The following is a 23,353-nucleotide window of genomic DNA, read 5'->3' as shown; positions in this document are numbered from 1 at the left end:
AAACCTGGCCGGAACAGGTCAAGCCTTGATTTGTCCGCTCTGGCTGTCTGTGCCCCCTGCCCACCCGAAATCAAAAGCCCACTCAACCAGCACTCCTTGGCCAGCCAAATTTCTGGCCTGCGCACGCCCCTCTACGGCCCCTAATCCCGAAACAAGCACCAGCAAACCACCCCAAGCTCTGACCTTGCTTCCCTCATCGTCCCAAAGCCTGCTTTTTTCCCTGGTCCCCTTTGTCGTCGCCTTTTTTCTTGACCAGTCCTGCCTCTTGTATACCATCGCTTTGTTGCCTACTCGTCGTATCTACCTTTACTCGCTTCTATCGCTGCGAGAAAGGCAGGTGCACAGGGGCCTGTTCCTCGAAATCAAAAAAGAGGCGAGGGAAGTGGTCAGATCGGATTCCGTTTGCTAGCCACGCCTGCCGCCGACGCGCAGCTGCATTGGCTGAGCAACCACTGCTCCTCCCTTCCACTCGTTTCACAACAATCATCACCTACGACCACTTCTTCGTTTTCTTCACCACCGACCTCGACGCCTGAGCTGTCTCGTCACCTGCTCCTGTCTCGTACGAATTCCTTCATACAGACAGGCACAATTTCCTACGACGACTGTACACGGCTCTCAACATCAGCCTGCGTCTCTTACTCCTTACGCACGTTTGCTGCTATTCTTGACCATCACATAATAATTCAACCACACTTGAAAAGTCACAATCGCTCAGCATATCTTGCATTTTCAAACAGGAAATTGGTTGATGGGACTGTTTTAAGGTGTGTATAATTCTAGAGTGGTACGCGTTTCCTGCAGAGGAGGCCCGGCCCTTCCAGACGCCCTGTGCTGATTGCAATTCGTATCCAGGCACCTCCTACAACATGTCTGGTCATCCTCATCAGGGCGGCTATGACGATGGCTACGGCCAGCCTCATGGCAACGACGCCTACTATCAAGACGATCACGGGTACAATGATCAATATGACTACGGTCATCAGCAGCAACATGGGGGCGAAGGATACTACGATGAATCGTAAGCACCTCCCAATTCGCACATCTGATTACGCAGACTGACTTGGACAACAGTGGCTACTACAATGCCGATGCCTCGAACCCCTATCATAATGATGGCGGCTACTACGAAGGCCACCAAGGATATCAAGATGACTACTACGATGGTCAATACTATGACCAGGGCGCTGCAGGCCAGCCCCAGTACCAAGGTCAACGCCCAAGACGCCGTGGCCATGATTCTGAGGAAGACTCCGAAACATTCAGCGACTTCACCATGAGGTCGGACATGGCTCGTGCTGCCGAAATGGACTACTACGGTCGAGGAGACGAGAGATACCACAGTGGCTACGATAACCAAGGTGGCCGTGGCTACAGACCACCGTCTTCACAAGTCTCTTACGGTGGAAATCGATCTTCTGGAGCTTCCACCCCAATATATGGCATGGACTACAACAACGCCCTGCCAGCTGGTCAAAGATCTCGAGAGCCGTACCCTGCTTGGACCTCGGATGCTCAGATCCCTCTTTCCAAAGAGGAAGTTGAGGACATCTTCTTGGACTTGACTGCGAAATTCGGTTTCCAACGGGACAGCATGCGCAACATGTATGATCATATGATGACCCTCTTGGATTCCAGAGCTTCGCGTATGACACCCAATCAAGCCCTGTTGTCGCTGCACGCAGACTACATTGGAGGCGACAATGCCAATTACCGCAGATGGTATTTTGCTGCTCATCTTGATCTGGATGATGCAGTCGGTTTTGCCAACATGAAACTCGGCAAAGCCAACCGCCGGACACGTAAAGCACGCAAAGCGGCGGCGAAGAAGGCCAAGGAGAACCCAACCAATGAAGAGCAGACCTTGGAAGCTTTGGAGGGTGACAATTCCCTCGAGGCTGCTGAATACCGCTGGAAGACGCGGATGAACAAGATGTCGCAACATGACCGTGCACGCCAGATCGCTCTTTACCTGCTCTGCTGGGGTGAAGCCAACCAGGTCCGTTTCATGCCGGAGACTTTGTGCTTCATCTTCAAGTGTGCGGACGACTACCTTCATTCGCCTGCCTGCCAAAACCGTGTTGAGCCAGTGGAAGAATTCACTTATCTCAACAATGTTATCACGCCCTTGTACACCTACATCAGAGATCAGTGCTACGAAATCATCGATGGCAAGTACGTCCGGCGAGAGCGGGACCATAACAAGGTCATTGGCTACGATGATATCAATCAGCTCTTTTGGTACCCGGAAGGTATCGAGAGAATTGTCATGAATGACAAGTCCCGTATCGTCGATCTGCCTCCAGCTGAACGCTACCTGAAGTTTCAGGAGGTCAACTGGAAGAAGGTGTTCTTCAAGACATACAAGGAGACGAGATCTTGGTTCCACCTGGTCGTCAACTTTAACCGTATCTGGGTCATCCATCTTACCACCTTCTGGTTCTACACTGCTTTCAACTCCCCCTCGCTGTACACAAAGAACTACCAGCAACAGCTGAACAACCAACCTCATGCGGCTGCGCAGTGGTCCGCTGTCGGCTTGGGTGGAACGGTTGCATCACTCATCCAGATCATGGCAACACTCATCGAATGGTCATACGTGCCACGGAGATGGGCTGGTGCTCAGCATCTCACGAAGCGGCTGCTTTTCTTGATTGGTGTCTTCACTCTCAACATCGCTCCCAGTGTCTACATCTTCGGCTTTTCGCAAACCTCAAAGATCTCGTTGATCCTGGGTGTGGTCCAATTTCTTGTGGCGTTGGCAACATTCTTCTTCTTCTCGATCATGCCCCTCGGTGGTTTGTTTGGCAGCTATCTGACACGCAACTCCCGCCAGTACGTTGCAAGTCAAACCTTCACTGCTTCATACCCCCGCCTTAAGGGTAATGACATGTGGATGTCCTACGGGCTCTGGATCATGGTTTTTGCCGCCAAGTTGGCCGAATCGTACTTCTTCTTGACACTGTCTTTCCGAGACCCGATCAAGATTTTGTCCTACACCAAGATCCACCGTTGCCAAGGTGATGCGATCCTGAAGACGTACCTCTGCAAGTATCAGCCACAGATCTTGCTCGGCATCATGTTCTTCACTGACCTGATCCTCTTCTTCTTGGATACATACCTGTGGTACATTATCTGGAATTGCGTCTTCTCCGTTGCGCGCTCTTTCTATCTCGGTGTGTCCATCTGGACGCCTTGGAGAAACATCTTCTCGCGACTACCTAAGCGTATTTACTCAAAGATCCTCGCAACTACCGACATGGAGATCAAGTACAAGCCGAAGGTTCTAATTTCACAAGTGTGGAACGCCATTGTCATCTCGATGTACAGAGAGCACCTGTTGGCCATCGACCATGTGCAGAAGCTGCTGTACCACCAGGTTCCTTCTGAGCAAGAAGGCAAGCGCACTCTACGAGCACCGACCTTCTTTGTCTCGCAGGAAGATCACTCCTTCAAGACTGAGTTCTTCCCATCGCAGAGCGAAGCCGAGCGTCGCATCTCCTTCTTCGCCCAGTCGCTGTCTACTCCTATTCCAGAGCCTCTCCCGGTCGACAATATGCCAACTTTCACTGTGCTCATTCCCCACTACAGCGAGAAGATCCTTCTGTCTCTTCGTGAGATCATTCGCGAAGACGAGCCATACTCTCGTGTCACCCTTCTGGAATACCTCAAGCAGCTTCACCCACACGAATGGGACTGCTTCGTCAAGGACACCAAGATTCTTGCTGATGAGACATCGCAGTTCAACGGCGACTATGAGAAATCCGAGAAAGACACCGCCAAGAGCAAGATCGATGATTTGCCTTTCTATTGCATCGGTTTCAAGTCTGCTGCTCCTGAATATACTCTCAGAACTCGTATCTGGGCCTCTCTTCGCTCGCAAACCCTTTACCGAACAGTCTCCGGTTTCATGAACTACAGCCGTGCCATCAAGCTGCTGTATCGTGTCGAAAACCCGGAGGTCGTTCAAATGTTTGGTGGTAATTCTGACAAGCTTGAGCGCGAACTCGAACGTATGGCGAGAAGGAAGTTCAAGATTGTGGTATCTATGCAGCGATATGCCAAGTTCAAGAAGGAAGAGCGCGAAAACACCGAATTCTTGCTCCGTGCGTACCCCGATTTGCAAATCGCCTACCTGGACGAGGAGCCACCGCAAAACGAAGGCGAGGAACCTCGCTTGTACTCTGCTCTCATCGATGGCCACTCCGAACTTCTCGACAACGGCATGCGTCGACCTAAGTTCAGGGTCCAGCTCTCTGGCAACCCTATCCTGGGAGATGGCAAGTCTGACAATCAGAACCATGCAATCATCTTTTACCGCGGTGAATACATTCAGCTTATCGATGCCAACCAGGACAACTATCTCGAAGAATGCTTGAAGATTCGAAGCGTCTTGGCCGAATTCGAGGAGATGACTACAGATAACGTCTCACCGTACACTCCTGGAATTCCTCCCACGAAGTCCAATCCTGTCGCTATTCTTGGCGCTCGCGAGTACATCTTCTCCGAGAACATTGGTGTCTTGGGTGATGTCGCCGCTGGAAAGGAACAGACCTTCGGTACTCTCTTCGCTCGTACTCTTGCTCAAATCGGTGGCAAGCTGCACTATGGTCACCCGGATTTCCTGAACGGTATCTTCATGACAACTCGTGGTGGTGTCTCCAAGGCCCAGAAGGGTCTCCATCTCAACGAGGATATCTACGCTGGTATGAATGCTCTCATTCGAGGAGGCCGCATCAAGCACTGCGAGTATTACCAATGTGGCAAAGGTCGTGATCTTGGTTTCGGCTCTATTCTGAACTTCACGACCAAGATCGGAACCGGTATGGGTGAACAGATGTTGTCCCGAGAGTACTACTACCTCGGTACTCAGCTGCCTCTGGATCGCTTCCTCTCCTTCTACTACGCACATCCCGGTTTCCACATCAACAACATGTTCATCATGTTGTCGGTGCAGCTCTTCATGATTGTCCTCATCAACCTTGGCGCCTTGAGGCACGAGACAATTGTCTGCCACTTCAACCGTAACACCCCACCCACGGATCCTCTCAAACCGACCGGATGCGCAAACCTGATTCCCATTCAGGGATGGGTGGAGCGTTGCGTTGTCTCGATCTTCATCGTCTTCTTCATCTCTTTTGTACCCTTGGTTGTACAAGAGTTGACCGAACGTGGATTCTGGCGCGCCGCTACTCGTTTGGCCAAGCACTTCGCCTCTGCTTCACCAGTGTTCGAAGTGTTCGTGTGTCAAATCTATGCGAGCTCTATTCAGCAAGACTTGTCATTCGGAGGCGCTCGCTATATTGGTACTGGACGTGGCTTTGCCACCGCCCGTATTCCGTTCGGCGTCCTATACTCGCGATTTGCTGGTCCATCGATTTATCTTGGTGCGCGCTCGCTCATGATGTTGCTGTTTGGAACAATTACCGTCTGGGGTGCCTGGCTCTTATGGTTCTGGATCTCCCTGCTCGGTCTGGTCATCTCGCCATTCATCTTCAATCCTCATCAGTTCGCATGGACGGACTTCTTCATCGACTACAGAGACTATCTCAGATGGCTGTCTCGCGGCAACTCCCGCTCACACGCCTCTTCCTGGATTGCGTTCTGCAGACTGTCTCGTACCCGTCTCACTGGATTCAAGCGCAAGGTTCTGGGCTCTCCATCCGAGAAACTGTCCGGCGACGTTCCCCGTGCGCATTTTACCAGCATCTTCTTCAGCGAGGTCATTGGACCGTTGGTTCTTGTCGCCTTGACCTTGATCCCATACCTGTTTATTAATGCACAAACTGGTGTGGAGAAACCGGAGGCAGCGACCAACTCACTCGTCCGTGTGGCAATTGTGGCCTTTGCTCCCATTGCTATCAATGCTGGTGTCTTGGCTGGTCTCTTTGGCATGGCGTGCTGTATGGGTCCTGTGCTGAGCATGTGCTGCAAGAAGTTCGGCTCCGTCCTTGCTGCTATCGCTCATGCCGTTGCCGTCATCTCCCTTTTTGCATTCTGGGAGGTCATGTTCTTCCTTGAAGGATGGATTTTCGCCAAGGCATTGCTGGGCATGATCGCGGTCGTGGCACTGCAGCGATTCGTGTTCAAGCTCATCATTGCTCTCTGCTTGACTCGAGAATTCAAGCAAGATTCCTCGAACATTGCCTGGTGGACGGGTAAATGGTATTCAATGGGCTGGCACTCGATGTCGCAACCAGCGCGTGAATATCTTTGCAAGATCACTGAGCTCGGATTCTTCGCTGCTGACTTCATCTTGGGCCATTGCCTCATGTTCATCATGTTGCCGGCGCTTTGCGTTCCCTACATTGACAAGTTCCACTCGGTCATGCTGTTCTGGCTGCGACCTAGGTATGTCATCTTCAATGACCCTTGCATCGTACCACATGCTAACAATTGTACAGCCGTCAAATCAGACCGCCTATCTACTCGATCAAGCAGTCTCGCCTTCGAAAGCGACGTGTCATTCGTTACGCTATCCTGTACTTTGCCTTGCTCATACTCTTCCTCGTACTGATCATCGGCCCCGTCTTTGTTCGCAAATATGTCACCAATCTTCCGAGCATCCCGCTCGACCTGCTCCAACCTACCGGACAAGACAACAACGATACCACCAGCCAGATTACAGGATCGGCTCTCCACAACTTCGGCCAGGGTGCTGCTGCGACTGGTGGTGACAGTGGACAAGCTGCTACAACCGCTGCTGCGGCTGCGAGCTCGAGTGGCAGTAATCCTTTCACGTTTGGTGGTGGTGGACGATTTATCAGATGGTAAATCTGATTGCATGAGCAACTGTTCGGCGGATTGCAAAAAGAAGCTTGCTTCGGGCCATAGAAATGGTCCGGTGGTCTGAGCCTTTTCTATCGCTCCTTGTTCCAACAAACTAATGAATGAAATGGCATAGACAAGCAGCCGTTCAAAGCAAAAAGGAGCTTTTGGCTGGCTTGCTGACTCGCGGCAAATACTGGGGAATGGAGTTGTGGCAATTGAGGTATATCTTGTTCATTAGACATACTCGTACTGTACATGAGATTCAATGGATATTTGCATACGCTGAAATGAGACCATAGTATGGAGTATTCGTTCATCTCAATCTGTGTTTCGCGGCCTGCCAAATGCAGAGTTTCACAATAAATCCTGCTGTATATTTTTATCGAGCGGGTGCGGGTCAATCGGGAATTGGGTTGCTGGTGGATGATGTGAGTCCCGTCAGACCAGGATAGCTGCTGGACTCCACGAAGTTTTCGCGGGCGATCGTTCTGGTGCTGGTGCTTGAGTCAAATCCTTGCTGCGTCAGACAAATCCCCTTTTCATTAGACTGGCGTGACTGGCTGCCCCTGACGCTTAGCAGTAGCCTATGGGTGCCTAACGTTAGTAGCTTGTAATAAAACCAGCCCGCTTCGCCGCGTCGAGCCTCGAGATGTCAGGTTTACGTCGCCAACGCCTTCGTGGACCACCTTTCTTACCATTCACCACATCAAGTCCGCGCTTTATGCAGGCGCAAAATGGACGCCCAAGATGCCCACGTATATCTTGCGAACCTGGCAAATGCCACATCTGAGCAATTCCACAAAATCCCAGGGTCCGCGATTTTCCTGCGCTATGTACAGTCAAGCTACCAGAACGACCCCGTCCGCTCCGCGGTCGAACTCTTCCTAGTCCTGTTTGCAATTCGATATCTGCTTGCGCCGAAATACTCTACGAAGCCGAACTATGTCAAATTATCTGAGGAGGTGGGTTGAGCCAAAGACTGGATGCTATAGCCATTCGGAGGCTGACCACGACACAGGAAATAGATGACCTCGTCGATGAATGGACGCCAGAACCTTTGGTCTCAAAGTCGACGCCCTTCGAGGAAGCAGAACTTGAGAAGCGGCCAGTTATTGTTGGGTTTGTTCAACCCAGGTCCTGCAAGCATGTGCTAGGGGTGCTGACCTTGCGCGAACAGCCCGAGCGGCCCTCGTGCCAAACTCGCGAATGGCCGCACCGTGACGAACCTCGCTTCTTACAATTTCTACAACTTTGTCTCGAATGAAAACTTGAAAGAGCGGGCTATACAGACCCTGAGAACTTACGGGGTGGGGCCGTGTGGGCCGCCGGGGTTCTATGGCACGCAAGATGTACACATGAAGATTGAGGCCGACATTGCCGCTTTCTTGGGCACGACGGCGTGCATCATCTACGCGCAGGCGTTCTCGACGATATCAAGTGTCATTCCAGCGTTCTCGAAGCGAGGCGACATTATTGTTGCGGACAAGGCGGTCAATTATGCTATCCGAAAGGGCATCCAGATCTCTAGGAGTGCAGTGAGATGGTATGAACACAATGACATGGAGGACCTACAGAGGGTGCTGGCGAGGGTGACAAAAGAACAGGCGAAGAAGCCACTGACGAGACGGTTCATTATCACTGAGGGGTTGTTTGAGAATGTGGGTGATATGGTTGATTTGCCAAAGATCGTGAGTTCCGAGAATTGCCGAGATGATGATCACGGTGGCTGACAAAGGCCCAGATTGAACTCAAGCTCAAGTACAAGTTCCGCCTGATTCTGGACGAGACGTGGTCGTTTGGAGTTCTGGGACGGACTGGACGAGGCGTGACGGAGCATCAGCATGTGGACGCCGCCGAAGTTGATATGATCGTTGGATCTATGGCAGGGTCACTGTCGGCTGCTGGTGGCTTCTGTGCTGGATCAGACGAGGTCGTCGAGCATCAGCGACTATCAGCTGCTTCGTACACTTTCTCGGCAGCACTGCCGGCCATGTCAGCAGTGACGGCCAGTGAGACACTAATGATGCTTCAGACGCAGCCGGATTTGTTTAGTCAATTGAAGGAGAATATCAAGGCAATGTGGGCTCAGCTTGACCCTAGGAGTGACTGGATACATTGTACCAGCGCACCGGAGAATCCGATCATGCTGTTGGTTTTGAAGCCGGAAGTTGTCTCATCGCGCAGGCTGAATGTTGAGGATCAGCAGCAGATACTGCAGGACACTGTCGATGAGGTGAGTTCCATGATGAGGTTTACGGTGCATTTGCTGACGTCGGTTGTAGTGTCTCGCACAGAACGTTCTGATCACGCGCGTCAAGAGTCTCCCTGCCGGCCCATCAGGCGCAAAGACGGATATCTATACGGCAGTCCCGGCTTTGAAGGTTTGTGTCACGATAGGCCTGACGAAGAAGGAGATCGAAAAGGCGGGCATTACGATTCGGCATGCTATCACGAAAATCCTGACCAGGAAGCGGTGACCAGGCATTTTCGCGGTTCAACGGGTACACTAGGTCTTTGATAGGCCAAAACTTAGGAACTTTGTAATAGCATAGAAGGATGCATCCGAAACGACGGCTTCTCAAAGCATGGAGTTGGTGAGCAAAGGATTAGAGAGCATTTAATGTGTATTGATCAGACATTGGATTACTAGGAAGCATTTCGCAGGCTGCGTCTGCGTTCTTCTATTCATCTAATCTACATTCTTTGCAGAAGGTTTTGTATTCACCGGAGGCAGACGCCTGCTACTTGGTGACTCTCGCGCATGCCAAGGTTCCCCTTGTAACATTTCCCTTTCTTTCGCTAAGACGTTACATCCACGCCGTCAGCAAGCGAACAGGAGGCGAGAAATGGTGCTTTCAGCCATTGAGAGTGAAGAATAAGCGAGCAGTGAGACGAGTTCTTCGCTTCTTGAAGGGCATGAGACCGGACGAGGGGAGAGGAGAGGTTGCAAAAGAAATGCCCGGCTTCAAGCACTCTCATCGCCTTCTCAAATTCCAAACGCGGACAGTGCAAAGGGAGCTCCCTTCATGCTTCCAAGCACTGGCATTAAATCGAGAATCCAGTCTCTCATTTGGCTCATAGTCGTTCTCGTCGGCACACTATTCGCTTCATACAGCTTGTCCCGCGTAGGGGGGTCCACCTCGGATCGGTGGTACATCAATGGCCCTATAAAGAAATGGGCTCTTCATTCCAGTCTGGGGGAGTCTGAGGTCCTTGTTGAGCCTGGGGAACCGAGCCAAGTACACTGAACACCATGACGAATCTATTGTTTGACAGGCAACGGTATGCTGTCGCACACATCTTCGACAGATCCCTCACGTGGTGGTAGTGGTGGTGGTGGTGGTGGTGGTGGTGAGTATTGGGCTGCTTATGATGCTGCTCCGGCACACTCGAGACATACATGGAAGCTCAATTAATGCAGCTATGATGATGCTGTGTCCGCAACATCACGGCGGATCGGGAGAGCGAGAAAGCAGTCGATGCAACAAGAGTCAACAGCTGGGAGCCCGGTTCGTCAGCAACGTAGGTAAGGTACTTACACGCGGCCGGGAGCCCTGCACCAGCAAAAACTGTGTCTCCCGTCTGAGCTCCGACTCAGGTAGGTGTCAGGTAGACCTGCATCGGCACCTGACTGGGTGCCTGACCTTTCGAAATTCCCTTTTTCAGAACGCCTGCGCAAAGGGGTTAGAAGAGCCAGCTCGAAATGCGGGGAGCCAGCTTCGTTACCGCTCCCTCGTGTTGTCAGATCTCTCACATCTCTTCAGCCGTGCGCCACAATCCGAAAGTATCGAAGTTTCCAACCACATGTCAAATCAGTGCCTCGTGTGTGCTGTAGCCGCTGTTTCTGGCGTCTCCTCGTATGAGGAGCTGAAGCTGCAATGGCTGGGCTGAGCTGAAAACGTTTATCACACTCCGGTAGGTCGGGCTGGCGTTTGCGGACCATTGTTCGGTTCTCTGTGGATGCTTGTGAATGCCTATATAAAGCTTGTCAAACGTCTGCTCTTTGTTGCTTCTTCATTCCCATCAAGGAGCGTTGTGATAGACACAAGGTTTGCTTCAAAATCGAACTCTTACCTTCCAGGAGATCTCAGACCTCTACACTTGAACACCATGTCTTTCCCGACCCAACCGGCATTCGTCCACACCGGAACCTGGGACGACGAGACCAGAAAACATCCGGCCATGAAATGGATGGAAGACTACACGCTGAACTTCAACAAACGCGGAGGCTGGGATCAAAAGAGGAACGACTGGCATAGTGAGGACTTCACGCTCGTCAAGCCAGATGGCTCGGTTCACACTGGACATGAAAACGCATTCGAGCAATCCAAGTCCATGTACGGTCTCTTCACCAGCGAGTTTCACGAGCCCTATTTCCTAGTTTGCTGGGAGACTGGAACGGGATGGGAGATGCTGGGTCAGGCATACTTCTACGCCAACTGTGTCGGGGAGTCTGCGGCGGGTGAAAAGAAGGTCAAGGACCTCCAGGGCCGGGAGTGGGACGTCAAGATCCCCTCAGCTTTTCTTTTCAAATATCTGAAGAAGGATGGAGCGGCTCATGGAGGGATTGAGCTGGGCAGGTGTGAGATCATGAGCGATTCGCTGCCAGCTGTTCAGATCTTGATGCAGAGAGGGGTGATTAAGCAGTAAAGGGCTTTGACTTATCGACTCTCTAGGGTTGACTGGAATCTGCATGCATATCTCACTTTTGTTTCCCTCCGTACGGAGTAAACCTGGCCATTGCTGTGTCAGTCTGTTGTGAAGCGACTGCAGTCGACGTGGCTTGGAGGCCGCCACGCGTTTAGGTGACTTACACTCACTGAGTGCTCACATAAAGTAAACTCCGACCGCAGCCTGCACCATCCCCGCGCATGAACCTTTCACCTTTCGACAACGCTCACACTGAGACTCTGCGCTCTTCCCGCTGTGTAAATAGACCCCAACATCGCTCGAGAAACAGTGTGATGCGAAGGCCGCCGCGCCACCAGCGATCATGGCGCACCTGTTCCGTGGCAAGCAGGCCGGCATCGCCAGTGATCTTTCAGTAGGTATCTCTTCAGATGTATTCATGCTGGATGAGGTATGTCTGCTCTCTGCGCCTTGTACTGAGCTTGTCAATGACCGCTGAAAGTTCGCCCGCTATGGTGTCAATTCGCAAATATCGGTCCTTGCCTATGATCCCGTCCAATCGCTCCTCGCTGTCGGTACAAATGAATCCCAGTTCGGCGCAGGCGTTGTCAACGTCTACGGACAGAAACGAGTCAATGTGACATTCCACCCTCCCAGACCATCCTCCATCAGAGCCATCCAATTCTGCGCCGATAAGCTTGTGGTTCTGGACAGTAAGAACGATATCAGCGTCTTCAGCCTCGACAGCAAGCACATGCTTGCCAACTATGCCCCTCCTGGTCACGTTACGGCTATTCTTACAGACCCCAGTCTCGACTATTGTTTGTCAGGGTTACAAAATGGTGGGTGCATCAAGAGAGGGAGAGACAGAAGACTGGCTGACACGGACTGACAGGAGAAATCGTGGCGTATGATCTGGACAGAGAAAGCATTACGCCCTTCAAGATTCCGAATCTCTGGCGAGAGCGCAATCCAAGAGCACGACTCATACCAGTCGTGTCTCTGCAGTTTCACCCCAAGGACATTGGCACACTACTTGTTGGCTATTCCGAGGGTGCCGCCATCTACTCGTTTAAACAAAACAAGGCAATCAAGTTCTTCCAATATGAGGTTCCCAGAGGCGCACCCGGAGGAGACGCAGACCCTGCAGCTGTTGACCAAGTGCGGCATCCGCGCCTCACACATGCCATTTGGCATCCTACGGGCACATTCATAATGACGGCCCATGAAGATTCAAGCTTGGTCTTTTGGGATCCACGGGACGGAAGAGCTGTTCACGCAAGAACAATTAATGAGACAGACGTCAATCAACCCGGTCGTGGTTCGTCGAGGTCTGGCCCAGGCGGTATCGCGGTCAAAGAGCCTTACTTCAATATTTCTTGGTGTTCCAAGGAGAATGCAGATGACACTGGCATCCTTGTTGCCGGAGGGTCACCTACGACGAATCCCGCTCACGGGTTGACCTTCATTGACCTTGGACTCACACCAAACTACCAGACGTCGTCTTGGGACTACTTAGCCGGTTATTTCAAAAATCCGAAACGAACACATGTACTTCCAGCACCACCTAATGCTCAAGTCACCACTTTCCTCACCATTCCTCGAGTGTCTCCACACTTTGCTGGCGCCCACGATCCTATAGCAGTGTTGGCTGCATTGTCATCAGGTGAGCTCATTACGATGAGTTTTCCTTCAGGACATCCCATCACTCCAACCAATCAGCTTCATGTCTCGTTAACTTTTGTACATCCATTCATCACGAAGACTGCACTGGCGTACGTCGACAGAACGAGATGGCTTGGTATGCGGGAAGTTCGCCAACATGGTCCAAATATTCTGCTGGGAGGAGCTGCAGGTACGAAGCCTCTCAAACGGCATGAGAATCGAAATATTGTCCAGGCAGCCCATGCCGACGGCACTATTCGAGTCTGGGATGCTGGACACGGCGACATGATCGAGAATCCCGGTATGCTTCAGGTTGATCTTGGCAGGGCAGTTGGCCGATGGGATCAGCTGGATGTCACACAGATGAGCATGTCTGGTGCAACCGGCGAGTTATCGGTTGGACTGAGGTCGGGCGAGTTGGTGGTCTTCAGACTGAATAGGAATCAATTCGCTGGGCAGCCTCCATCCGATCCAGGTTCCAATGGAGGCCCTGGACAGATGACGGATATCTGTAGGAGAGCAGATCCCAACCTCAAAGAAGGCCTTTTGCCATTGACGATGACGAATGACCAGCAAGGACCTGTTACCGCGCTACGGCACTCTGATGTGGGATTCGTGGCGGCGGGCTACGGCGGAGGCGGCGTTACGATAGTCGACCTTCGTGGCCCAGCTATCATTCATACTGCTCTGCTGAGTGAGGTGGTGGGCAGCAAACATCGGAGCAAAAGTGTTCGCCGATCAGGTCCCACTTCTCAGTCTGTTGAGGTTGCGACCGCGATGGACTTCGGTATCATGACTCTGGACGGTGATGGTGAGCGGTCTTCATCTTTTTGAAGACGTGGGCTAATGAATGACAGACTACTCTTCTCTCGCCTTATTCGTAGGCACATCACATGGCCGAGTCGCGACATTCAAGATCCTTCCATCTCAAACTGGGCGATATTCTGCGAAATTTGCTGGCGTAACTCAGATAGCAGACGACAAAGTCATCTCTACATCACCAATCGACACACAGACAGGATCTCCAGCGGCAGCTACAGGTCACGCAATGGCGGGCCTCCAATCCGGGCGAAAAGTGGATGGCGTCCTGGTCGTGGCCACAATATCGTCTGCTCACATTTTCCGTCCCGCCTCAGCCAAGGGTGCTTCCAAGACCTTCGACCAATATCTCTGCGACTCAGCTAATGTGGTGCGCTTTGAAGATCGTGGTTATGCTCTCGTTGGACTCTTTGGAGATGGTGCGGCTCGAGCATTCTCCATTCCCGCCCTGAAGGAGATTGCAAGTACACGAGTCAACCATATCCTGCATACTAAACGGTTCGGCGAGGCGGTTGTCACTCCGACCGGTGATATTCTAGGTTGGGCAGGACCGAGTGAAGTCGCCATGGTTAATGTCTTTGGCGCTGGTTTGCCTCTCCCTCCGAGTCCCGATCGATTATATGATCCTATGAAGATGGTGCCCCCCCGACCTACGATTAGCAGTCTGCAATGGATAGCGGGCACACAGTATATCACGCCATCGGATATGGATATACTGATTGGAGGAGCGGACAGACCACCCTCGAAGCGTATGATTGCAGAGATGAGAGCGGCGCAGGAGTCCGAGTTCCAGCGACAGAGAGAAGCGGCACGGACTGGGCGAGCGCCGAAACCGGACCCAAATCAGGAGTCGTACTGGGCTTATATGCAACGACAGCTAGCCGAGAGAACTGAGAACCTCGGTCTGGCTGGTGACAGCATGGATCGTGCCGCCGAGACGAGCAGTTCGTGGAGTGACGATGTCAGTAAATTTGTTGCGAAGCAGAAGAGACAGGCGGCGTTGGGGTTTGTAACTTCCAAATTTGGATTCTGAGAGACACTGGCAAGGCTATAGATGGAGTTTTATATCTTGCCTGCATGGCACTTCATTGGCCTTTCAGAGAAAAGGACAACCGGGGGACTTGAAAAGGCGCAAGTGCATTGAGCACAACACTTGGGACTAACTATGCTACTGCTTTTGACTGACCAATGCACTCACTTGCTGAAATACTGTGACGGCGACTACAGTGTACTTTCATTCGCTGTACGTGTCTCAACTCTCAATCATATGTCATCTGAACAACGCCCTACCGGTCTCTCTGCACCCAAGCATGGCTAGCGGTACGGATCATGTTCTGAGCCGAAGCCCAAAATATCTCGCTTACGATGAGTAAAAATGGATGAAGATCGAAATGAGTACGGAGTACTTGGTAGAGGTCTGCCAGACTTGACACGGATGAAGAGGACTATAAAGGAGAAAATATGACCACGACCACGACAACGACGACGACTCGAGGGGTAAAAGAAAGAACTTGAAAGATATAGAAAAGAAAGACAGCATTCCCCCTCCCCTCCCATTGCACCTGCCACCCCTTGACACATTTCCAGCTCGACGGCGATAGCCATTTGCGTCCGATATTCATCGAGACACCCCTTCCAGGCTCAGCCTCGTCGTGCCTCGTGCTGTTTGTTCCTGGCCAACTCCCCTTGCTCCAAGTTACCGCATGATGCCGCTAACCCACATCATCGCCCATCCTTTTCCGACAATTGGCATGTTCTGTCTCTGCCTTGTTGTGTTTCAATTCCATCAAGGGCTACTCATTAATGTGCCGCCCACCGCAAACTATGGAATGGAGATGGGAATGCCGCTGAGAGCAGTTAGCCGAAAAACGGAGACCAGGCTCTCTGCGGTTTTTCCGGGACTTTCGTCGCGGCCGGCGCTGCAGGCTTCGGTTTTGGTGTCTGCGTTTGCGTCTTCTTTGGTGCAGCCTTCTTGGGCTTGGGCTTGGGCTTGGGCTTGGCTGTGGCTGTTGTTTTCTTTGCGTCAGCCTTTACCTTGAGGTTCTTCTTGGGTGTAACAGCTTTCTTCGGCGTTCCTTTAGCAACTTTGGACTTCGACTTCGTCGTCGTCGCAGCCTTGCTAGTCGCCCCCTTGGGAGTAGTCTTCTTCTTGGGCTTGGGCTTGGTCGCCGTGGTTGTGGTTGTGGCCGTGGTCTGGGATGCTGTCTTGGCTTTGGTCTTTGTTGTCGTGCTCGCGGTCGTCGTTGCCGTCGCGGCTTTGGCAGCCTTCTTCGCGACGTCCTTCTTCGCTGCGGCCGCCTTCTTGGTGCTGGTCGACTTCGTGACGCCGCCGGCCTTGGCCTTGGCCTTTGTGGTCGTTGTCTTTTTCTTCCTCTGGCTTTGCTTCTTCTCCAAGGCCTTCTTCTGGCTGGGCATCAGGCCTGGCGAATAGCGCTCGGGTGCCTTTCGCTCCCTCTTGGGCCGGTCGTTAGTGATGGGGATCGGTGCTGGTCTTCTTGCCTTTTTCGCGCTCGTTGCCGGTTTCTTCGGCGTCGGCTTCGTCGCCTTGGGGGTCGGTTGCGGACCCGGACCCTGCAGCGCGCCCCCGACGTTGTCTTTGTGGTCGCGGCTGCCGCGGCTCCCACTGCCACTCCCACCACCCTCTGGATGACCGCTGCGCGACGACTCCGATGGTCCCTCTGCGCTGGCCGTCTTGGTCTCTCTTTTGAGGGGCCGGCCGGAGTTGCTGCGATTGGAGCCTGCGGAGTCAGCTGTTCCTCCTATACGGGACTTCATGCCCGGATCTGCTGATGGGGTCTTGCTTCGCTCTCGTCGTGCACCTCCTGCCTGGTCATCGGTGCCATACCGCGGGGTCTGCGATCCGTTGACACGCACAAATTAGCAACTGGTCCCACGAAGAAACAGCAACCTGGGAGTTGGGCAACTTACCCCGGACGAGTTGACCATTCTGACGAATTTACTATTCAATCTCTCTCTCTTGAGCCTTCTGCTGAGATATCGATGTAATGACAAGCGAAGGTGCGAACAGGGGGAAGGGTTTGACAAGAGAAGGATTTGGCACAAAGAGTAGCAATGCCGCCGCGATCGGTTAGATAGACAAAGGCGTATCAGATCAGTCGCTCAGCAGTCGAGCTTCATGGGTACCCAAGACTGGTGCTGGACAGGCCAGGCGGAGCAAATGCCATGGCTTATGATGATGGCAAACAAGTCAACGGCGGACGACGTGTAAGCGCGAGACATGAAAACAAAGGGAAGGAATGTGGCCGGCAACTTTTCAACATTCCAAATGGGTTACCTAATTTCCTGTCTCCCAGCGACCAGACTCTTCTCGTATCCAAGAAATCCAACTGCAGCTTCCGCTATACGCCCTCACCTAGTGTCAAATAGTATACTCATACACTGGAGTTTCTCGTTGAATCATCAAATCGTAGAACGCAGTTTGTCTGCTGTGTATGAGGGCCACGCCAAATTCCTCGTAAATCAACCTCGATGTTCATGTAGGCCCACGCACCTACGCCCGCTGAAACACGGCGGAGTATACAATGCAAACACCTTTCATGCGCCGAGTCCGGCGCCATCCGCATTTCTGAGCTTCGCGGCCAAAGTAGTATCATAGAAATTGTAATAGGGATTGGGAACACAGAAGGATGAGTGTCGTAGGAGTGTCTCTGCAGTAGGCCTGTCACTTGGGTTCCTGCATAAAAATTAGCAAGCAAACAATGGTCCAGGGGATTACAGGTCAAACTCACACTTGGAAACAGTCATACATGAAGTTCAAGCCATCCACTGTAGCAGTTGATTGCACGTCTTCGGGTATAGGAGGCGCTTGACTGAGACTTCCCAACTTGAAGATCGCGCCAATTGCTTCTTCTCTACTCCAAGGCCTCTTTCCGGCAAACATTTCCAGGACTACACAGCCTAAGGACCATATGTCGACTTTGGCGCTGTAACCTTGGCCCTGCGATCGAACCACCTCGGGAGCCATCCAGAAAACAGATCCTTGCATACTATTGGTCGCGTCGTTGCCGTATATGTTGTCTGATTTCTTCGAGATGCCAAAATCGGAAATTTTGCAGCTTCCATCAAGATCCAGCAGGATGTTATCAGCTTTCAAGTCTCGGTGAAGGATTCCTTCATGATGGAGGTAAGCCAAGCCTTCAAGTGTTTGTCGTGTAAGGGACCGAACCACTGACTCTTCGAACTTTCCGTGTTTGCGAAGACAGCTGCCGATAGAACCACCTGGAATATATTCGAGGTATATGCTGACCGAAAACTCCTTGCGCTCAAAGCCCAGATATTGGACAATGTTTGGGTGCTCGAGGTCTTTCATGGTGTCAATCTCCTGATCCAAGGCAGCCACCATCTCCTTGATCCGTTCTTTATCATGCCCTGCAGCTTTGTGGTTGACTTCAACCTGCTTTACAGCCAAGAATTCACCAGTCGTCGCGTTCATACCAAGGTAGACGCGGCCATATGTGCCTTTACCGATCAGCTGACCACGGATGATCTTGAAAGTGGCTTGTCGCTTAGGCATATCCTCTGAAGGTACCTCTTCCTGTGGTATGGGGTCCAATGTCGATAGTCGATTGCCTGGTCTAGGTTTGATTTGAACAATGTTGGCACCGAACATCTTCGTACTCTTGCGGCGAACAATGCTGCTTGCATTAGCTTGCTCAACCCGTTGCGCCACCGATGGTCCTCTCCTGATATCGTTGCGCTTCTGAGCGACTTCACGGATTGATTTCATGCGTGTAATGCCCCCAGTGGCCTTCCCGACCTGTCTCTGTGCGACGCTGGCCACCTTATTCCGGTCTCGTGCCTTGAGTGTGGATTCATCAGATCCCAGGGTATCTGAGTCGCTCTTGCGTTTGAACTCCAGATCCAAGCCAGAGGTACCGTAGGTCGTCGGCGCTGCTGAAGCAGTCTGGGCGCTCTCCATCGGATCCTGATCGACAGGCCTCATTGGCGAATTGTTATCACCCTTTTCCTCAAGATATGGCCTGTCAAGATCGACCCCGGGGAAGAATTCGTCGAGATGATGGACGACATTCTCGACCGCAGGACGATTTGCCCAGATGTCGCTGATGAAGGAGTCTCTTCGACCTGACCTGGTGTCGTCGGGAGATTGCGCAGAACCACTGAAACTGCCCTCAGACAGACTGCGCTCGTAGCCCTCACCACTGGCTGTAGCGCTATCTTCTGTAACGTTTTGGTTCAGGGATACACCACCAGAAGAGCCGGGTGATTTGAACCGTACATTTTTACCTGCATGATGATCCGTGTCGACAGTCAATGCAGGCCTTTGATCTTTGTTCCCGGTAGAAGCCTGACCGGCGACTTTCGGAAGTGACTTGTTGGTTAGGGGAATGGCGAACAGGCCATCATCAGAGTCGTCATCCGAGTCATTCCGTTTCAGCGGATTGGGAGAGGGAGCAAACAAGACGTTGGTCTCCTCGGAGTCAAAATCTGGACCATAGGACTTTCTGGTCTGCAGGACTGGCCGGGCTGTGGCATCTGAAGGGCTGATCTCACGAGATGATGCAACCTGGTGCATACTATCCACAATAGAGGTCGATTGCCGGGATTCTGGGAAACTTCCGAAGCCCCTTTGGCTGAAATCGACCCCTTGCGGCCCTCTGTTTCTGTCCTGTGGTACTCCTTGACTCCCAACCGAAGCCGGCGCACCTGCCATTCTGCCCACGTTTGCTAGTGCAGCACCGATACCCGCCGATGCAATAGCGGAAGAGCTAGACTTTTTCTTCACTCGGTTGGCATCTTCCTCCGCGATAGGATCGGATATGCGTTTCAGGGCATCCAACGAAGACCGAGTGCCGGACCCTCGTGCTCTCAGAGAGTTGACCTTGGTTAAAGTGGTGGACTCGGATGGTGCTGTAGGTGGTCGCCGAACGGGCACTAGCGGTTCAACTTTCTTGTCCTCGAATGGCGACAGTCGCGGACTGTCAAAGTCGATCACCGTGCTTCCACGAATCCCACCACCACTGTAGGTTGAACCCTGTTCCTTCTGGGCTCGGCGAGACTCCAAATATGCCCTGTGTTTAGCCTCCGTCTGTCGACGATACTCGTCTGCTTGCTTTTGTAGCAGACTCGTATCTGCCGAAGGTTGATCTAACGCGGAGCTCGGAGTAGAGGCGTAGCCGTTACGATTCACACCTCCGGCTGAGTTAGACTTTACCATGGGTGCACCACGTGCATATGCTTCAGTCTGTTCTCGCTGGGCAAATAAAACTCCTAATCCAGTGGAGCTGGGCCCCGAAACAGCTGAGACTGTCGGACTCCGCACAAATAACTTCAAGCTTCCTGAATTGTCCGTCCGACCACGTAGAGATACGAGGGCGTTGTCCGAAAGCGGGATCTCGTGTTCTGATTGCCCAGGTTCGGTCAGGAAGATCTGTGCATACTCAGCATCGGCAATTCCTAGCTCGATACAGATCAGGCTTCTCAAGGCGACTGCGGATTCCACGTCTGTGACATCAACAAGGCGGTAATTCCATGAATCAGGAGTGACAAAGATGTATCTCCGGGGTGGATTGTTTCCGCGTCGCACCGGGTAGGCTGCCTTCTCGTCCGCGCTGGCCAGACTAGTGGAAGCTGGACGCTGCTGCAATGCTGAGTCACTCCCATTCGCGCTAGGTTTGGAAAACAAACGGAACCCTCCGGGGCTCGTTGGAGATTCTAGAGCATGATCTTCTGGAGGAGGCTGGCTATGCTCATGTCTCTTTCTCATGAACTTGCTCAAGAACCCCTTGTTTTGATCTTTTCCGCCCGGCGGGTAGTCATTGCTCCACGTTCGGTGCGTGTCGAGGGGAGACGGCCTTGCCATTTCTTGAGCGTCGCGTCGATCCGCGTAAAAGCGCCCTGAATGCGTGGCCTCGGGATTTCCTGGTCCACCCCTGCCAGGGCCGGATACTTTGAGCATGGAGTCGGTGCTGTTGCTCTTATTGTGCTCAGGACGATATGTCTGAGAGGACGCACTGGTCGCCGAAGCAGGCACTGCATTTCCAAGACCCGGGCTGGCGCTTGGTGATGCCTCAAAACCTTTAGGCAACAGACCAGTGGAACCGTCCCCGGATAAGTTGGGACTGTGGCGACCGCGACTATTGATACCAGTGAGAACGCCCCTCGTGTAGTCTGCACGACCGGCACCATGAAGACTCTCTGGTGGTTTTCCGTCGCTTGGGGTTGAAGAATTACTATTGTGTTTGCTGAAGACGGGCATTGTACTGCTTCGGCCCTGAGAGTTTCGCGGGCCCAGTCCTGGGGGAAATTGAGCTGGCATTGCCTTTCCTGGGCTGCCTTCAGGCCCTGCAGTCCCAGGTGTGCTGTTAAACTCCGCTCGAGGTAGATGAGGCGAGTTCTCTACCGTACCTTCCGTGGAGGCGCTTGGGATGAGTCCAGACTCGCGTCTGCGATGGCCAGTGCCGGCACTGGCTGGTCCTTCACCCCCCTGCTCGACCAGTCTCGAAATTAGTTTTCGCAACCTCTTGCCTTCTTCGCGTTCTCGACCTTGGTCCCAGCCCGTACTACTATTAGAACAGACCTTGGCTAATTGCGGATATATCGTTTGGTGCATCATCCCCAGATTGCCGCGACCATTTGGGCCACGACCCAGATCCAGAAAGTCCGAGCCTTGTAACTTGAGCAGCCGGAAGGTCTCCTGCCAATCCTTGGAGAATCCGTTGGCGGCAAGCCAGATAAGGACCCTATCCAAGGGCCATTGCAGGGATAATTCGCTTGCACCGCCACTTACAATAGCTGCACTGTAAGCCCGCTGGCGATTGTGATCTCCACCCATCTGTGGATCGCGTAGCGTCGCCGTGGGAGGTCCTGGAGATATCGGTTCGTTGGCATCGCGAAGAGGAAGTGTAAATGATGGCCTGCCGGAAGAAGCCGAAGCAGCCCGGGCCTCTCTATTGGCAATGTCCGGATTTGGGTGGGTAGGATTTGGATATGAATAACTGTGCGAACTGGCCGTACCCTCGGCATGCTTCTCTGACTGCGAGAGCGATGGCTCGTTTGTGAATTGCATGTCATATCCGGAGAAAGATGAAAAGTCGTCAAGCGGCGGTATTCCCACGCCGGGGCCAAAAGAGTCGCCTGTCGGAATGAACGTCGCTGAAAGTATGGGCTTATCATTTTGGGGAGGTGGCGGGGGAATGTTGAGATGAGAGGGCTGCCTCATGCCATATGGTAAGTTTTGGTTTTGCGACATAGGAGGTGGTGGTGGTATGTTCTGACCTAAGCCAGGTCTTCCCCATGGTTGTTGCTGCCATCCTCCGCTGGGTAGGCCATACACCGTCCCCAATGGCAATGAGTTTGGATGTGGCCCAGGAGGTGGAGGGGGTAGGTTTGACCCTGGGTGTGGTCGAGGCGGAGGGGGCGGCAGATGGCTCAGAATTCCTTGAACTGGAGGCGGCGGCGGGCCGGGTATATATTGTTGTCGCTGATTATCCATCATCTGGTTGTTCGAGACCATTGTCCGGTGAGACGCTATTCATCGATCCCACTCGATCTGACAGGCCGCGCCTCGGAATCTTCCAATGTGATCGTTGCTATTACAGCAAAGCCGGATCAATCATCCTTCTTCTTGGGTCCTGTAGCCAAATATCTTGAGAACTCGAACCAGATGTGCTCGCAAAGCGGCCGGCGCAGTTGGATTGAGGGTCCGACCTCGTGCAGCAATGCAACCGACAGTACGGCCACCAGTCAACGACAGCCAATGCACTATCTCGTCAGCGCATGACGCCTGAAACCACACCGCCGATGACTTGCGGCCGGTTCTGCTTCTGCCGGTATCGTGGACTAAGGATGGGCTTCGTCGGAAGAGATCGCAAGGGCGTGATAACGCAAGGGAGGAGCGGGAAGCACGCAAAGCGCTTCTCTGTAGATTAATATGATAATTCGTTGAACGGCATAGACTGCTGGACGACACAATTCAGGCGCTCGCTGTAAGCAAGCAAGATCAATAGTGAGCAGTTCAATGCGGACTGAGAGGGTGTTGGCGGCCTGTGTGCTTGAGCAGTGGCTGGACTTCGGCTATGGTTCCAAAATAGCCAATGGAAGCCATGAATAAGCGCGAAGCGAGAAATAGCATCAACAAACTCGAACGATGCCCACTAGGCCCAAGATAAGTACTGTATCTGGTCGGGCAAGCCTAGGCACCTAACGTAGATACGAACGAGTCATGCCTATCAACCCCTACAAAGCAATATGGGCATGTCCGGAGTTATCCAGCGCGCCCCGGGTTGTCTACCCAGGGTGCCAGGGTGCGGCGAGTGGTGGAGGAAACGGCACTGATGGCACCGTGATATCCGGCCTAGCGACCAGGTTGCGTCAATAAGTACCTTCCTACGATGATGATGGATGAGCAAAAAACACGACTCTCAGGCACCGTGCCGCTGCAGTGAGTTGATTTTCATGTGCCAGATCACACCATTCTCTACCTAGGTAG

General features: G+C 52.7%; 6 protein-coding genes across 6 annotated transcripts; 4 read left to right on the top strand and 2 right to left on the bottom strand.

Moving 5' to 3' along the window:
• Positions 1 to 208: 208 nt before the first annotated feature.
• Positions 209 to 7,107, top strand: PV05_06377 (1,3-beta-glucan synthase component FKS1). Its single transcript, XM_013459108.1, has 4 exons — positions 209 to 767; positions 856 to 1,021; positions 1,075 to 6,351; positions 6,405 to 7,107. Exons 2-4 carry the CDS (start codon positions 870 to 872, stop codon positions 6,772 to 6,774), a joined length of 5,799 nt encoding a protein of 1,932 aa, XP_013314562.1. The 5' UTR covers positions 209 to 767; positions 856 to 869; the 3' UTR covers positions 6,775 to 7,107.
• Positions 7,108 to 7,422: 315 nt separating this feature from the next.
• Positions 7,423 to 9,479, top strand: PV05_06376 (uncharacterized protein). Its single transcript, XM_013459107.1, has 5 exons — positions 7,423 to 7,733; positions 7,790 to 7,890; positions 7,949 to 8,459; positions 8,513 to 9,004; positions 9,054 to 9,479. The coding sequence occupies exons 1-5, from the start codon at positions 7,506 to 7,508 to the stop codon at positions 9,246 to 9,248; spliced, it is 1,527 nt and encodes a 508-aa protein (XP_013314561.1). The 5' UTR covers positions 7,423 to 7,505; the 3' UTR covers positions 9,249 to 9,479.
• Positions 9,480 to 10,881: 1,402 nt separating this feature from the next.
• On the top strand, positions 10,882 to 11,421 carry PV05_06375 (uncharacterized protein; the record flags this gene model as incomplete). The annotated part of the gene is made up of 1 exon (XM_013459106.1): positions 10,882 to 11,421. One exon carries the CDS (start codon positions 10,882 to 10,884, stop codon positions 11,419 to 11,421), a length of 540 nt encoding a protein of 179 aa, XP_013314560.1.
• Positions 11,422 to 11,764: 343 nt separating this feature from the next.
• PV05_06374 (uncharacterized protein) lies at positions 11,765 to 14,917 on the top strand (the record flags this gene model as incomplete). The annotated part of the gene is made up of 4 exons (XM_013459105.1): positions 11,765 to 11,851; positions 11,903 to 12,242; positions 12,296 to 13,876; positions 13,923 to 14,917. The coding sequence occupies 4 exons, from the start codon at positions 11,765 to 11,767 to the stop codon at positions 14,915 to 14,917; spliced, it is 3,003 nt and encodes a 1,000-aa protein (XP_013314559.1).
• Positions 14,918 to 15,457: 540 nt separating this feature from the next.
• Positions 15,458 to 17,168, bottom strand: PV05_06373 (uncharacterized protein). Its single transcript, XM_013459104.1, has 2 exons — positions 16,813 to 17,168; positions 15,458 to 16,737 (listed from the first exon to the last, which is right to left on the bottom strand). The coding sequence occupies exons 1-2, from the start codon at positions 16,828 to 16,830 to the stop codon at positions 15,742 to 15,744; spliced, it is 1,014 nt and encodes a 337-aa protein (XP_013314558.1). The 5' UTR covers positions 16,831 to 17,168; the 3' UTR covers positions 15,458 to 15,741.
• PV05_06372 (uncharacterized protein) lies at positions 17,143 to 23,194 on the bottom strand. The gene is made up of 2 exons (XM_013459103.1): positions 17,634 to 23,194; positions 17,143 to 17,578 (listed from the first exon to the last, which is right to left on the bottom strand). Exons 1-2 carry the CDS (start codon positions 22,376 to 22,378, stop codon positions 17,440 to 17,442), a joined length of 4,884 nt encoding a protein of 1,627 aa, XP_013314557.1. The 5' UTR covers positions 22,379 to 23,194; the 3' UTR covers positions 17,143 to 17,439.
• Positions 23,195 to 23,353: the final 159 nt, after the last annotated feature.

This window comes from Exophiala xenobiotica (assembly GCF_000835505.1).
Source record: "Exophiala xenobiotica strain CBS 118157 unplaced genomic scaffold supercont1.4, whole genome shotgun sequence".
Lineage (NCBI taxonomy): Eukaryota > Fungi > Ascomycota > Eurotiomycetes > Chaetothyriales > Herpotrichiellaceae > Exophiala > Exophiala xenobiotica.
Note: the sequence above shows the minus strand (reverse complement) of the source record. Positions and strands in the feature narration are given on the sequence as shown.

Coding starts and splice junctions, on each gene's coding strand:
- PV05_06372 (XM_013459103.1), bottom strand. CDS start 22,378: ATGGTCTCGAACAACCAGATGATGGATAATCAGCGACAACAATATATA. Junction 17,579..17,633: donor ATGTATGACTGTTTCCAAGT/GTGAGTTTGACC, acceptor ATTTTTATGCAG/GAACCCAAGTGACAGGCCTA.
- PV05_06377 (XM_013459108.1), top strand. CDS start 870: ATGTCTGGTCATCCTCATCAGGGCGGCTATGACGATGGCTACGGCCAG. Junction 1,022..1,074: donor GAAGGATACTACGATGAATC/GTAAGCACCTCC, acceptor CTTGGACAACAG/TGGCTACTACAATGCCGATG. Junction 6,352..6,404: donor CTGTTCTGGCTGCGACCTAG/GTATGTCATCTT, acceptor ACAATTGTACAG/CCGTCAAATCAGACCGCCTA.
- PV05_06376 (XM_013459107.1), top strand. CDS start 7,506: ATGGACGCCCAAGATGCCCACGTATATCTTGCGAACCTGGCAAATGCC. Junction 7,734..7,789: donor ATGTCAAATTATCTGAGGAG/GTGGGTTGAGCC, acceptor ACCACGACACAG/GAAATAGATGACCTCGTCGA. Junction 8,460..8,512: donor TGGTTGATTTGCCAAAGATC/GTGAGTTCCGAG, acceptor ACAAAGGCCCAG/ATTGAACTCAAGCTCAAGTA.